This window comes from Marmota marmota, unplaced genomic scaffold (assembly GCF_001458135.2).
Source record: "Marmota marmota marmota unplaced genomic scaffold, marMar, whole genome shotgun sequence".
In the NCBI taxonomy this organism is placed as follows: Eukaryota; Metazoa; Chordata; class Mammalia; order Rodentia; family Sciuridae; genus Marmota; species Marmota marmota.
In genome coordinates, this window is record NW_026000005.1 from 41,853,837 (window position 1) to 41,871,329 (window position 17,493).

Genomic DNA, 17,493 nt, shown 5'->3' on the forward strand with positions numbered 1-17,493 from the left:
CAAGGAAGAATTAAAAGAGAATAATTTTAAAAATACCCCAAAGACCAGAGTTAAAGATGAAAAAATATATAGGCAAAACACCACAGAATATCTTAAAGCTATACAAAAGGTGCATGTTACTTTTAATAATATAATCAAAGTATAGAAGCTAGAAACATTTTTTTGAAATATTTATTTTTTAGTTGTACTTGGACACAATACCTTTATCTTATTTATTTATTTTTTATGTGGTGCTGAGGATCAAACCCAGGGCCTCGCACATGCTCGGCGAGTGCTCTACCGCTGAGCCATAACCTCAGCCCTAGAAGCTAAAAACATTTTACCTATAATCTTTAATTCTCATAATTTCTCAAGCAAGAAACAAGGTATATGATTTACACTACATCATCCAAGTGATACTGAAGACCCAGATCAAATTCAGTCCAATAGTATTGAAAATTCTTTCTACTTGCTTTGGTCTTGCACACTTATATTATCTGTTCTAATATCTTCATTCTGGCCTGTATTTCAGATTAGGAGGGGTGGAAAACATTTACTCCTGACTCATTCTCCTAGTGTTGAATCTAAACTTTTCAAAGTTAAATAAATGGTGTTTATAATAATGAAGTAACATGAGTTATATGACTGTAACTTTTTAACATTAAGCATAAAAATACTGTTATGTTGGACCACCTATACAAATTTCCAAAATAGAAATTATTGTATACAACATACATAGGACAATACAAAATCATTCAATGAAAAACTTTTATTTTTCTGTGTGAAAGGTTTGTGATTTGACGCTAAGTAGTGAAGCAATTTTATTAGTGATCATGTTGACAAATACAGGGGATTATAACCTGCTTGCTCTATGTCAACTTCAAAAGGTTTACTGAGGGCTAACACTGTAGTCTACACTTTGCAATGTTGCCCCTTCCTTCCAAAATATAGCTGGAAAAATATCAGAAATGTAATTCACTAAAATTGCGGGGAATTTCTCAAAATAAATTGTGAGTTTTAGGTTGACTCACAAGACTGACATGACAAAAGTAACTATGGCGGCGTAATTAAAGAGGGGAAGGGACCTGGAATGACACCTCCTACGGAGCAAATGTAAGCCAAGTAATCTACTTTGTTTCTTTAATTCCAAAATTCCAAAATACTCAATTTTCCAAAATATCTAAATCATAGACAGCAAAATATTACTCTAAAATAAGCACTAAGAGAACTTCAACATTAAAAATGACATGAGCACAAAACTGATATGAATATGAATATCTCAAATTATTATTTTTGTGCCTTCCTTAGTATTTGAAATATAATGATTTATCAAGGACTTAGGAGACTAAATTCAATGTTAAGCAGTGCCTATTGACTTTGGAATTAAGTTCAGAGATAAGTGCTGAGACTGTGAATATTTCTCAAAAATAGATTAAATAATCTATACTCATTTCCAGTTGATCTGGGTGGGGGATGATCTATCAATCCCACACTGGGCTGTGTGTGTCAACTTCTTCCTCCTGGAGGCCAGCCAGGGATACTGTTGCTCTCATTAAGAATGTTCTTCCTCTTCCCTTTAGTGGACAAAGAGGTTGAATCTTCACTAATATAACATACAGAAAAATAAACAAGTAAGTCCCATGGCTATTTTCCACTTATCTTCAAGACAGTGAGTAGGGGCTGGCAAACTGAAACCCAGAGGCCAGACACAGCTCACTGTCTGTTTTTGGACAGACCTTGAGCAATATATTTTTTTCCTACATTTTTTAAACAGCTAAAAAAGAAATCAAAGGAATAATGTTTGGTGACACATGGAAATTACATGAAATGCAAATGGCAGTGTATATAAATAAATTTTTTGGCACAGAAGCATGCTTATTTGTTGGCATATTGCCTATGAAGTAGAGTTAAGTTGAGACAGAGATCATATGGCTCCCAAAGCTTAAAATATTTACAATCTGTCCCTTTTCAGGGAAAAAAAAGATAACCCCTGAATGATCATATATGAAATAAAAAATGCAGTTAATTAATAAATAAATAACCACTTTATTATGATTAATACAGCATCTAAAAAGATCAAGAAAATAGTATCCTAGACCTATTAAAGTGGAAAAAGTCATTTTGAATGGATAAATTAAACACAAAAATTGTCATATTTCCACTTATCTTCACTCTAGTAAAAATGGTTATTGGATCAAACTACTATTGCTTTATCATCATGGTTTTCCCTAAACATGCTTTCAACTACGTAAATGGTCAGTTGACCTTAAAATAAGTACTTACTAGAACAGTTTGATAGATGATGGGCAAAAATACATTGATATTGGTACTATTAAAAGGAGTATAAAAAATGAAGAGCGTTGATTTACATGTATACAATATTTTTGAGTATTGAGTATTTTCCATATATAGTAGAGATTTCTTATTGTATTGCATTTCTATTTATTTCTTTGAAGAAAATATATTCTTAATCTCAGGAAGCCCTTAATTTTCATTCTTAGATGAAGTAATTATTGACATGAACTAAAGACTCCTCCTCATTCACACCAGTATTTCAGGAACACCCATGAAGTTGCTACAATATATGAAATATTCCCACTTCATATGGCTTTAGTTCACTGCCCCCCATACCATGTATAAAGTGTGATAGATGTACGAATATGCATAATATATGTATACATGATGTACTATATATATATATATATATATATATATATATATATATATATATATATACACAAAATGTGCATGTGAAGTATACACAAATACAAATATTATGTCCATATGAACTACATTCCATAGTCTTATACTATATATATATGGCTTTTCAATGTAACCCAACTAGCAGGATCTCAATCAAGTTATTTAACTTTCCCCCTTATACAGTTTGCTTCTGTTTAAAAAATAAAAAACACTATTAAAATGAATATTTTGAGAGAATATAGTCTTTTCACTTTATTTTTAATATGTATATATTTTAAAATTTTGATTTATGGAAAAGCTACAGAGAGTGCTAAAAATTCCATTATGATCCATGCTCTCTGTTTTCCCTGTGGCTAAGGCCTTACCTTTCTATGGTTCATTCTGTTGTAACTAATGAATCAATATTCAAACATTAGAATCAGGTACAGTACACATCACTCTAATTTCCCTCGTTTTTATCTAATGTAGTTTTTACTGTTCCTCAGTACTTTCTAGTACAGCAGATATATTGCTTTTAGTCATGGGTTTTCTCTTTATAACCCCTAGGTTTTGATAGTTTCTCAGACTTTACTTCTTTGGATGACTTTGACAGCATCAAGCTGTATTGGTCTGGTATTTTTGTAGAATGTCCCCTATTTTGAGTTTGTCTAGTACTTTTTCTATTAATTAGAGTGTAGTTAGGGGTTGGTGGGGGGAAAGATAGGAAAAGTAAAGGACTATCATTGTAACTAACATACATAATATCAATATGACTTATCATTGTTCATCTGTTGATGGGTCTGGGCTACTGTAACAAAATGGGTAGTTTATAAACAATAAAAAGTTATTAATCACAGTTCTGAGAAGTTCAAAATCAGAGTGCTACCATGGCTGTATTTGAGGGCCCTCTGGCAGGATGCAGGCTTTAACTTGTTGTACTCAAACACGGAAGGTAGAAAAGAGCTTCCTTGGGACTTCCAATGGTCTCAGCTCTTAGTACCATCACCACAGAAGTGAGAATTGCAGCATGTGAACTTCTGGAAGGCGATGCGTGTCGGCCACAGGACCAGGGTTTCCCACTGTAGGGTTACTCCTCTCCCATTTTCTGTTCTGTACTCTTTAGAATGAAAGTGTTGTGTAGATCATGCAGCTGGTGGAGATTTTGGTTTTGCCTCCTTGGCAGGGAACTTCACTAGATTTTATTTTCATTAACTTATTTAAGAATATTATCTCTGCTGAGTTACACTAATATAAAACTCTCATCTAGGAGATATGTATTCATAATTGAACAGTCGTCTTATAATAATTTCCCAGTGTGTGTTTACCCTCCCCTGTGTACAGTTTTCATATTTCAAGGTATATAAAACAAATGCATTTGGATTAAAGATAAAAACATGACCACTTAGATAACTAACTAAAAGAGTTTTTTAATGGCTTTAGTTTCAAATTAGTTGTAATGGTCTGTTATTAAATTTCTTTCAACTGTAGAAAGAGATGGGATAGGAATTTACAGCAGTATTTCAATAAGATATAAAGAATTTTGTGATAAAAGAAAAAAACATAGAAGAGTGATGAAATCTTGTATGGGTAGCATTTGTAACACATTTTATATAATTGTTAAAGATATTTTATGTCCAAAATAATGAATGACAGTGTAACATCTTACAGTCACAGCAAAATATACTTAGACACATTTTAGGGGGATTTGATCCTGTTAATGGCCATAGCAGTAACATTAGAATTTAATACGGAGAATTTAAAAGAATATTTATATTTTGCATTGGTAATCTTCTAGTAATCTGTGTTTGAATTTTGTTCCTACCACCTAACCCTCTTTCAAGTATTGGGCAGTACTTTCACATGAAATTTCAGTTTTGGGCAATGCTTTCTCATTAATGTTTTATGTGGTCACCAAAAGAGGAGGGTTAAACAATATGGAGTAAGTCTGAAGGAAAATAATTTTTTTCATTAATGTTTTAGACCATTCTACCACTTGAGTGGACATTTGAGTATTTTAAAGAAAAGAAAAGTGTAAAAAATATGAAAAATCACATTTTTATGATTTTTTTATTCTGACACTTCTAGTCCTTAGATATTAAAATGTTTTATTTCTCTACATAAATTTAAACATCTATATAACAAATTTCTAATTGACAAAACATGAATTTATTATACATAATACAATGAAATATTCTAATAACTGTGAAATATATTGTTGACACAGTTGTCAAAGCAGCCCTGGAAAATTAGTTTGTAGTCACCCATCCTGACTCACACCACAAAAATATTAAAGAAAATTAAGTAATACATAATGTAATGTTTGTGTGAAAAAATAAATAAAATACAAATGGGGGGGGGACGCTGTAAGGAATATTTGCCTGAAAGAAATTTGGAGATTTTCCAATTATGTTGAAATGTGAAAAACACAAGACTTTATTAAGAATAAGATTATTGGGAGAATTTTTTTGATAGGCAAAAAAATTGTTCAATGATGGTAGTTTTTTTTTTCCAATTAATAATTTTATGAGGGGTTAGAACTTTGTTATGCATGTTGAACTTCTAAAATGGACGAGATTAAGGTCTTGCCTTTGGGAATTCTTTGTTATAAATTCCATTATGACAGTTTATAGTCATTCAATAAATTTTTCTTATATTTCGACCTAAAGAGAGTTACTGTATTTTTATTCCATGGGTCATGATATTAGAAAACATCACAGGTCTTTCAAATAATCTTTGAGCTGCTTTGTCAATCTCCTGTTGGAACACAAAACAGTTCATTATATTAACTCAACAAACACCTATCATTTTATGTAAATAATAATGTCCATGGCCAAGGTCTTAAGCTAGGGACCAGAGTACATTTAAAGGCATATACATGGCCCATCCTTCTAAGGCATTTTGTATCAAGTTAGGCACATTATAACATATTTATTTAAGAATATCATCTTTTGGTTCCTTGACTCAGATCAGCACTTTATTCACAATAAAACTATAAATACATTTGTATTATACCACCTGGAAATGGCAATATAGACCATAATAACTATCATAATTTTTAAATAATTTTCAAGAGATGGAGCATGCTGTACTAGAAAAAATATCAACCTTGGAGTCAGACAGCTGGGTGTAACTTAATAACTGTGACATTGACCTAGTTCCTTAAACTTCTGACACTCAGCTTTGTAATTGTGGTGCATAGATAAATCCTAGCTTTCAATGAAGTGTGGAGGAGATAACACCACATAGAGTTCTTTGCAGAGAGGGCAGACAGACATGTCAAGCTACCAGGCTTTTCCAGTAATAGAATAAGAAAATGTAGGCAAATGCTGTACTATTTTTAAGTGAGATGGACTTCATTATCACTTTAAACCTCAAACCAGCTTCTGAAAGCAAGGTATTGCCAACTAAGTTGTTCAGTTAAAGAATCCAGAAGCTGAGTGAATAATAGAAATTTGGCACGTCCAGAATTTGAATCTCTATTTTCTGGCTTTAGGTCCTGCCCTCTCCCTAAAGGTTTAGGATTGGTGATAATTCTATGAGTTTTGTTCAAACCAAATAACCCCTGCCTGACTTTGGACAAGACAGGCAACTTCTTGAAGTCTTAGCTTCCTCATTCATGCATTAAAGACATTGTACCAATTTATCTTCCCAGTCCTGTCCATTACCTGTACACATTGAAAGGCCGCGTGGTGTAGTTAAAGGAACAGGTGCTAGAAATGAACTCTTTTGTTCAAATCCTGACTTCCAATCATTGGCTCTATTACTTTGGGTAAAATTCCAAAATATAAGTGTCATTTTATCATCAATATTTATTTCAGAGCATCTTTCTTGTGAGGAATAAATGAAATAACCCATGCAAAGTACTTAGAATGAGATCTGATATAGGTTAAATATTAGGTATTTGCTTTTCTGTAACATCAAGTTCAGTAACTTCAAGTGAACTACTTTTACTCTGCAAATCATAAGAAGTAGATTTGCTTAAACAATTAAATTCAAGCTTCTCCATCCTAGCTGGGCTCATGGGCCAGTCTCACTGCCTTTTGCTTGGGACAGAATCTATTCCAATGAAAGTTACTAACACACGTTATACCACTCATACCTGGGATTAGTGTTTACCTGTCTAGTAATACATGTGTACATACCAAAGCATAATCCACCCTGAAATTTCTCCCACTAACCCAATTGACCTGATGAATCTTTTCCTGTTTCTGGAACTAATCAGGATCTATGTTCATGTAGAGATCAATGATTCTAACGCAACATTCTCTGAAGTATCAAAAACTTCTTTACAGACGAATTATTGAAGCATTTATATTCCAAACATAAGGTGCACACTGAAAGTCATTTCAGAAGGAAGAAATATTTAAAATATTTATTGTACTACATGCTATTTATAAACAATTCTAAGGTTTTAAAATTCATTTTAAGAATGAAAATGTTCATTAACATCTTTGCAACATATCACATTTATGTTAAATCTCAATGAAAAATAATTCCAACAATTGAATTTAGATTTATTACAACCAATAACACAATGGAGCTAATGTGAAAGTAAAAGGCAAAGATCTAGCAAATTGTTTAAAAAGATAAACATTTTTTAAAAGTTTTATTTCCATATTGGGAAAATATGTATGCCTGAATAATTATTAAATAATATCATGATTTTACCAATTTCAAAACAAAGATTTTTAATGGTTTCCATGGCTTCATTTTGCTTTGTAAGAATTAATGTATTTTCCATTCATTCTGAGAGTTTTTAAAGGAGGTGTAGAAACAGTTGACATTTTTCTAAATGACAACTAACAGTGCAAAATATGCTTCCATTCCATGTTTTCTTCAGTATTCACTCTTTCTTTTCTGCTAGGTGGCTTGCATGCAGTGGTTTCATGGAGACCATACAATGCTTGAGATGATTGAGAAAAAGCGTTGCTTGTGCAAGGAAATAAAGGCTAGACAGAAAACGGAAAAGGGCCTTTGCAAACAGGATAGCATGCCTATCCTACCCAGCTGGAAGAAGAGCACAGGTGCAAAGAAGTGCAGCCCTCCACCATATTCTAAACAGCAAACGGTATTCTGGGACACTGCCATCTGAGCGTGGGGAGGATGGTGGCAGCTCCTGGTTACTTACTACCCAGAGGGAGGTCGACTCGGTCACGTGAAACATATCTTCTCTGTTGGAGTGGAATGTCACAGGAAGCTGTGCTTACTTGTGGCACATACAAGATAAAATGTATATGTCTTTGCAATTAAGGCACATTATTTATCCCGGATTATTTTGAATCCAGAAGATATTAAATTGTAAATATTTTACTAATTTATGGGTGACACCTGAAATAATACACACTATACATATATATATATATATATATATATATATATATATATATATATATATAAATACAGAAATATCAAGTTTACTATATGATATAATTTCGGTATTAACTGGTTTGTTATCTCTTTTATATGTAACCCCTTGATGCCTTTTACTATTAATTTTTGCATTTAAAATGTTTTTTTTTTTTTTCTCTCCTGCCCACATTTGGCTTGTGTACAGTAACTCACAGCTACACATCATATCCAGCCACATAATATAGGATCTGGTGCTAGTAATGTAAAAATTGAATATCATATTTGTGAAGAGCATCTGCTGCTTTTTAAGTTTCTCAAGGTTTGACAGGAAATGAATGCAAATGTGATGTTAATTTAGACATCCACATTACATTGACACCAATATTTTTCTTTCATGAGAATTTCTCTTCAATATCCTCTTCTTTACAGTAAAAAAAAAAAAAAAATGGTTAGACTCCAGAGAAAGTTCTTAGGATATATTTGGACATCCCAGCAGGAAACATTTCCTTCACAAATGACTTTAGGGACATGTGTCCTTGCATCATGGATCTGATTGGAGGAGACCAGGGTTCACTGTGACAATGGAAGGAATAAGGAGTCAAATGCTGGTGAGGGTGACTGCTGTGGAGCACATGAGGCCACTGACATTGTGGTCACACCATCAGTAACCTTTCATGTGCATGATTGTTTCCTTTAGAAAAAGAAACAAACATTCAACTAGACTAGTTTACATATCTACGTACACTAAATGCCAATCTTTCTCAAATTTTAATCCCATTAATGAAAAAGTATTTCTTGCTTTTTTTAAAACTAATTATCCAATTTTGGGGTCATAATCCGTACATGACCATCGCACCCATTCTGACCAATTATGACTCTATGACCAAAGAGTGATGATCACTTCTTTATTTTGCTTCAAGGAAGAAACAGGAAATGCAGGGGATAGAGGATAAGGTGGATTCAATTTTATGTGGTGATGAAATTTAAGTTTTTTTTTAAAAAATCATATATATCTTTTAAAAGTAATTTGTTAGTTGAATATAAATGTTGCCACGGATAAATAAAAAAGGAAAGTATCACATATATTTTGTATATTTAAATTACTATTTATGCTTCCTAAAATTGACAGTATGTGGTTCTTCGTTAACAATCAATTTAGTATTATATTTCTGAGAGAAAAAGTGTGTGTTTGAAGTTATTGTCACAGTAGTTTTCCATGTAAGGGTATTGACAGCAATAGTACCATGCTGCTCAATAAAACCAAATATAACAGGAGTTGGGGAATTTTTGTAATCTATATTGACAGAAACTTAGTAATGCTTTATTGGTAATAGTTTCTTTCAAGAGCCTTTGAAATGCTATAACATAATTTTTTAGAGTTTTATAATTAATGTATATTTTGATGTCCAATTAGAATTCTGAAAGAATAAAGGAAAAGGTAAGTGGGAGCAAGTGTGTATTTGTGTGTGTGTGTGTGTGTGCGCACATGCGTGCAAAAGAATTGTATACATAAAATTCTTACTGAAGATTTAGGTTTTGCTTGTATAAGTGAGGTGTTGAAAAAAGCAGAATCACAAATATAGGATATCTCAGAAAGGTCATAAGTAGCTTAAATGAATCCTGCTTCCATGTTTCATCAGGTATAGATTGTATTTCAAACCCAATAATCAATGGATCACAAATTTATGAATAATGAAAATGTGTAAGATAAAATAATAATTGGATACAATGTGTTTATGTTATCTTCATTTAAATGATCATGACTACACATATACAACCCAATCAGTCAAATATAAGACATCAATTTTTAGTTTCTTTATGATCTATATATTTAGGCTTAGTATGTTAAAGATTATTCTTCCTTCAAAATTTATATTTAGGTAACACCTTCCTATTAGGAGATACAGGTATATTTCTCAGATGCTGATTTTGCTCATATCTCTCTGAATTAGGCAGAAAATATTTTTAAATGCCAGGCCCTTTTCAAGAAGCATATACTTGTCAAGATTGATTCATGTTGAACTCAGCCCTTCCCATTTGTTCCATCCAACATATGCTATGGCAAGATTTCATGCACTTCTCTTTCAAAAGTTCTTTTCTGAGGAGGTTTGAAAGTTTGACCTTAGAGAAACACTTCCATTTATTTCTCTAGATGTTTCCCTACATGGGAAGTAACTGAAATATCTGGAAAAGTGACCTCACTTAGATTTAAATCCAGAACTGTTACTCTGTGCCTATACAATATAGAGTTGCCCATGGTGGCAAGAGCCATTCTCTAATCAATTTCCTCAGTGCATGGTATTTCTCTATATGAAGAAATGGGGGCCATTAGCATAGAGAGAAAGGTAAGCTGACTCTCTGGCAGTACTAAATCAGGACACCTCCGTGTGTGAATCTGGTCAGAAGATAACCTGCAGGCAGTACACTATGCCATGATAAAGCTCATACTTTCAGCAGTGCCAAAGAACAAATCATATCATGGCCCAGTTATCAGGTTGAAAGAGCTCAGATCTATGAAAAACGATCTTTTTTAACAGCAAATTCTATAGAAATAGAATTTTATTGGCTGTCAGCAAGATGCTTTTATTTGTGAAATACTTCTTAGCAGAGAAGAAACAAATTTCTTTAAAAATGATGGAAGGGAAAAATGAAATACTGCGTTTTTTCCCAGTCAGAGAAGCCTAAGTCACCTGTGGTATTACAGTGGTCCCTCACGAAGACACTGCCAACATTTTCCCCTCAGTTGTGCTAATGAAGCAAATTTCGAGTGAAAAGTGATGGACTTGCATTAATAAAGGTTCATGTTCACCCATATTAAATAATTGACAGAGTAGAACACAACACCAAGAGACTAAAATCCCTCTTTGTTATATATGTATATACACGCTTTCAAATGCACAGTGATTGAATACAATTAGACACAACTTCACTTTTGAAAATAGTGACTCTGTTTCAAAATAGTGAACAATTTTTTTGATTGCTTCTAGAAACAGAAATTGTTTTTTCTTACTCGATTTTGACATAGGTGTGGGTCTTCTTGACATAAAGAATTTGGTTTGATTTTTTTGACTGAGTTGTTTAGTAATCAAATCAATCAAACCTAAATGACCTTACTAGGTTATTGTTCTAACTAACTGAGACACCAGAACAATGTGTGTACAAATTACAAGTTCATATCACCTACATGGTACAGCAAGTCAGTAGAGTTTGTAAAATGACTATGCTTATATGAGAAATCAAGAAATGATTTAAATAGTATGCGATTCTGAGATGAAGGGTAACTCATACTTGCAGTAGAGTATAGGTAGACTAGCATCACAATGCATTGTGTCATGAACTTAAGTGGAAATAAAAGAAAAACTGTACCTGTAGTTGACATGATCTCACTACATCTTCCTTCTATGGGAGAATAGAGAGTTAATTGAAAAATATGGACAATTTGCTATTAACCCATTATTTCTTTAGCTGTTCATTATTGAGCAACTTATTAATCATTTTTTAAAAAGTTTCTCAAGCACTTGGAATTAAACATGGAAAAAGATGTGATCCTTGCCTTCAAGGAGGTAAATTATGCAATCACTAATGTTTTCAAAATAAAGCCAGTTTTTAGAAGATACACAATTTCATATGTTTAACAGCTTTTATGTGTTTATATAGCATTCTCATTTTCTTCAGCTCAAGTGTACAGTCAAAATACTAAAACATACTAAATTTAATGTCTAAGTATAAAACATGTTTATGTGTAAGCCTCTGTATGTACACGTACAATATATACTACTGTCTATGTAAATCAATGAAAGGATAACACATTTTGCCATGTTAGACTTGAACATTACGGCTTGGGGTTAGGATGATTTAAAACCCTTTGATATTTGGGTCAATTTCGCTGTAGCAAAATATATATATATATATATATAGTTTGGAAAAAATGATTGATTATATTTCTCTTTAAATCTTGTAAAGTTTCAAATTTAAGGGGAAACACCTTTAAAGAATCTTTGCATTAATCACAACCAAACATGTGAAAATCCTTCAAAGATTAAGTTGTTTCCAAATACAACTGGGTTTGCCCACCCTAAAAGCATCTATATTTACACATGTACACCTCCATAGAGAATACATACTGTATATAAATAATATATATGGAAATGTTTAGTAATGCACTTCTTTTGTTTGGAACTCCTTAACATTTATAGCGTAGTAATTTGTGTAAAGTGCACTGTGATTATTAAAAAAAAAAGCACAGTAAAGTCACAGGTCTTGTTATCTTGCACTGAAGACGTGTTTACGTATTTAGCAATTGTATGTTTACTTTATTGCTCTTTTCAAACAGTTGAAACAAATAACTATGAACAATGGTATAAAAAATATGTTTTTTAGTGGCTAATGGCACTACATTTTTTAAAGACAGGGTTTTTAAAGAAAACCATTTAACATCCATTCCAATATAACATGTTTACCATATCTAAGAATCTGAATGTCATATCACATTTTTCATAACTCATTAGAAATGTCAGGTATGTGCCTGAAAAAATGTGCAAATAAGCATTAGATAACAGATTTCTCTACTTGTGTGTTACTTAGCCATTTATATATACATAATAATATAAACACTGATGTTTTAATGTCTCTTAATTTTTGTACTTGATTTTTTTAGGTAACATGTAATTATAAATGTACTTTGATACTACTGAAGTAACCAGATGTTGTTTGAAAACAAATTGATTTCTTTAGTGCATTGACAATATTTTACAATACTTTTGTGCTTATTTATTTGTGCTCCCGTGTAATTATAATAAAAGAAATAGTTTAAATTAGTTAACTGTCATTCCTTGTATTTATTCATCAAGAAACAAGATCAATATGAACTCTTTCAAAAAAAAACCACACTAACATTTCTACTTCGACAGTTGTCTATGAGATTTTAAATATTGTGGAAGATTGTGCTAGTGAGCAATGAGGTCTAAAGTTCAGATGGTCCTTAATCACCATTTACTTGGCTTCTGTCTCCAGATGCCCCACTGAATAAGAGAAATCTTGACATCTTTCTTCCCATGCACCTAATTGCAGCTAACTGATTCAAAGTGTATCTCAAGGTGCTCCGGGAACTAAAGAATAAAATTCCTTCATCCCAGACCTGTGCATGCCCCACAAAGTATTTATTGGAAGGGTATTTAACTTGTGAATTTATTTAATTATAGCTCTAGAATCCCCTCAGGTTAAACAAGGAGGACTTCAGTACTTAATTTTGCTAGGGTATCAATGAATAAAATGTTATTGAGAATCTGAAGTGTGAGACAAGATTCTGAAACTTGATGAATTTATAAAAAAAGTACATCTGTAAGAATGTAGTAACCTGAAATGGTCTCTAATGGCTGTTTTATCAACAGTTTTGGTCTTCTACCATACGTCCAATCTAGTGTCATTAATATATTTGCACAATTCCTCACTAGTTATTTTTCACATTCATTTAAAAAAAGGAATCTGATTTATTTTCATAGTTTAGTCTCACTCCCCTAGCTACTCAAGTAAATGTTCATGGCATCATTCTACTTCTTGGTTGAACAAGAAATAACCTGTCACCCCACCACACCACTAAGCTTCCGTGCAATTCACCCACGACAGGAAGTACCTCCATAAATTGAAGTGTTAATCTCTTCCATTTTGCTAATCCCAATTAAACTCTTTTTTCCCCAGTTTTGTGATCTCTGACACTACTTAAATTAGGTTAACACCAAGATGGGTTACTGATAAAACAATATCCATCCTCCTATGGCAATTGGTGTTTGCGATGATTCTTATTAATACGTATGAGTAAATGTCAGGCAATGTAACAGATCATGAGAGTAAAAGGACATTTTAAAGACAACTTTGCATAACATTGCCTCACATTGTGTCCTCTAGAGTAGTTCTTCTCCCACTTTGCTTCTCAGAAAAATCACAAGGATAATTCTTAAAGACATCCAATCTGCAGAAGGCATCCAGAGGTATAAAACATAAGCATCTATAGATTATAAAATTACCCAAGTAATTCCAATATGCAGCCAATTTGAGAATTCTATAGCAGTGCCTCTCAAAGTTTAGCACCCATGTTTATCATATTTTGATTTAATGAAGACTGAGTTGTGGCATCTGTAGTAAGGTCTCAGGAGCTGTTGATACCAACTGTCCATAGACACCCTTTGAGCATTTAACCCTAGGCAACTCACTTCTCCACCTATGTTTAGGGAGCACACTCTAGAGTATTGCTACTCAAAGTGCCCCATCGATGGGTAGCATGGTATTCTCCTGGGACTTGTAGAAGTGCAAAACCTTAAGCTCCATCCCAGATGGATTTTGGGCCTGAAGCTCATAAGTCTTCTTCAGCAAGCTATCCAGACGATTCTCTATCTAGATAATTCTTAATGACCAGCAAAATTTGAGAACATTGCCTTAGACCAATATGATTTTCCATCATTGTAGCATATTACATACATCCTGAGAGATTTTTATTTAATACTGATGTGGGTCCCACTCAAAGATTCTGATTTTATCAGCCTGGGGTCAGGGCTAAACAACTTTTCCTTCCATTTCAACTCCTCCTGTCTTTGCTAGAACCTCCCTGCCACCACCACCACCACCAGCAGCAGCAGCAGCAGCAGCAGGGGATTAGAATAGGAAATTGATGTTGAGAAAGCTCAATGAGAGAATCAATTCTGATCATATATTAGAAATCCTGTCACTTCTCCCAAAAATAACATTGCAGCAACAGAGCAAAATCCGAGAATTCATCTTTTCATATTCCTCCTCATCAAAATAACATACAGTACCTCATGGCATAGAGTGCCATAGAGCTGGGCACAGTTAAGCATACCTGTAATCCCAGTGACTCAGGCTGAGGCAGGAGGATCATAAGTTCGAGACCAGCCTCAGCAACTTACCTTCCTTCTTACCTTCCAACTGACCTTCCAACATACTGAGAACCTGTCTCATAATAAAAAAAAAATAAAAGACAGAAGGAATAGGAATTTGGCCTGGTGATTAAGTACACCTGAGTTCAATCTCCACTACCAAAGACAAAAAAAAAAAAAAAAACTATTAAGGAAGAAATTTCCAGTTTTTTATTAAATCAGTTCCCTGTGATTGGTCATTCATCTGCCATTTGAGAAGAAAAATATTTCATGAAAAAAAGTTTACTATTAAAAAAAATTCCCTAAATGTTAAAGAAATTAATATCAAGTGTTCTTTACTGTCACTAATAGGATTCTGTCAGATTTCCCACCAGTTGGGATTGATGCATAATTTTCAAACAGCCCTTTCCACCCTCCAATCCTTAGGTATTGTGTTTGAGTTTCCATTACAATGCCATCTGTCTTATAATAGCTATCTCTTTGGGGATTTGTCTTTTCTGATACACTATAAGTTCCAGAAAGGGGAGCTTAGATTTGTTCTTTTGTAAACCTTGTATTCCTTAAAGTACCTGGCCAATTGCTCTGTACATAAAAGTGCTAGAACAATGTTCATTGACTTAACTTATATATTTATTCAACAAATATTCACTCAGGTTCCCCTATATAGCAAACACGGTTCTAGGCAGTAACAGCACAAGCCACAGTACTTGTAAAATTTAATCTCTTATTGATTTATATATTCCTTTGAAGTTATAACTTCTACTTCTCTCTTTATTTACATAAAACAAATATGATATGAGAGTGATACTTTGTATTTTATATCTCAAATTGCTGTATATATGTGTAAGTATTTAGGCAGATTGATCTGTCCATATTATCTAAACCTCATTTTATTATCAAAAGAAATTAAGGCACTTTGTATTATTGCATAAAATATAGCATATGCATAAATATATCAGAAATGTGTAAAAGCTTTATCAATAATGAAAAAGAAAATTAGGGCATGAGATAAAACCAACCAGGAGTGATTTTCGGTCACAAAATGCATATGATAATAACTGAAATAATTAATAATTATGAGTATCATCTATCACAATAAAATATCAATAATAATAATGGTAACACCTACTGCAATTTATGGTTTAGTGTGTTCAAGACACTGAACTATGTTTTTAAAATTTATGTTTTTTTATTTCTTAACTCTATGATTACATTCATTTTTTGAATAAAGAAGCTAAAATTTAGAAAACACACACATATATTATAGTAGTTATTTGTTGTATGGAAATTCAAAAAAGGTAAAATTATAAAATTTAATCTCTGGTTGATTTATATATTCCTTTGAAGTTATAACTTCTACTTCTCTCTTTATTTACATAAAACAAATATGATATGAGAATTTTAAAAATTAAAAAAAAAATTTAAAAATGCAAGTTAGACTCTCATTTAAATTAATTTTGTCTGTTTGTTATTCATCATCTGGAGAGAATGAAAGGCATTTCCATTACTATCAGCTCCCTGTGGCCAGAACAGAACAAACCCAGCCAACCAACATGTCCATCTTCATCGACAGAAAGTCGGGGTTTTCCATGAAACTCAATGAAGGTCACAGGTACATGGCTCAGAGTGCAGGATCTTAGGTTTGTGAAAATCTTTGTCCTTTTGTCAAAATTAGAGAGTATTCAGAAGGCTGAAAGCAACTGCTCTGACACAGAGATTCAACATGGCGTCTGCCCCAGGAGACTTTCTTGCCCACTCTCCTCATTCTCTGGGATTTGGTAATTCAGCTTCACAGATCACACATATGGACATATTGTTTCCTTGGCAAACACACACTGTGGTCTTACAATGGAAAAATTCTGAGGGAAATGATACAGACCCCTGAGACCAATTTGGTTTCCAACCTGGTTTCCAACCTCTCAAAATGGTCTGCTTGCCTGAGGATTCTCTAGACTTTTTCTGAGACTAGCATTCAAATGTTTGTCTTACCCTAAAGGATTCTCGACTTCTCATGGAGCACAGTATTGCATCCAGGTTCCAAAGAGTCCCACCAGGTTACAGAAAGTCATCAACCCAGTATTTGCATTTAAGTCTCAGAGATCAACATCATACACCAGTGATCTCAAATACAAATGACCATATTGTATTTGCCAATGAGCAAGGTAGAACTTGAAAGAAAAAACAAGGAGGATGAACAAAACCATGGTATCCTGTAGCATGGAACTTGGACCTGAGGGCAGGGAGTTTTCTGAGCAAAGACACAGGGTAGGAATATTATTAAGAGGCTAAAAAAATAAGATTAGGGATGTTTAGTTTTGGGAAAACGCATATTTCATCTTGAAGATTACCAAGTACAATCAGTGAAAGAGGTTTACCTCATTTTTATTTGAATGTGAGGCTTTCTTCAAATTAATGTTAGGATCCCATATACAAGGCCAGCAAGGAATTTGGTCAGAGCACTTTAGAAAGCAAGGTGGAAAGTCAAGGCATAAAAGTAAAGAAAATTGGTATAAAGAAGCAAGGAAAAAGGCAGAAAACCACGAATCACCAAACACTGATGAAAAGTTGCAACATGAATAAAAATGAATTAAAA

General features: G+C 33.1%; 1 protein-coding gene across 1 annotated transcript in view; it reads left to right on the forward strand.

Annotated features, from left to right (window-relative positions):
- The window catches only part of Nyap2 (neuronal tyrosine-phosphorylated phosphoinositide-3-kinase adaptor 2), a 245,637-nt gene extending 233,074 nt beyond the window's left edge, over positions 1-12,563 (forward strand). Inside the window, exon 8 of the mRNA XM_015481011.2 lies at positions 7,526-12,563. Coding sequence (XP_015336497.1) covers positions 7,526-7,753 — 228 coding nt within the window. The 3' untranslated portion in view covers positions 7,754-12,563. The remainder of the gene's footprint in view (positions 1-7,525) is intronic.
- The last annotated feature ends 4,930 nt before the right edge of the window (positions 12,564-17,493 follow it).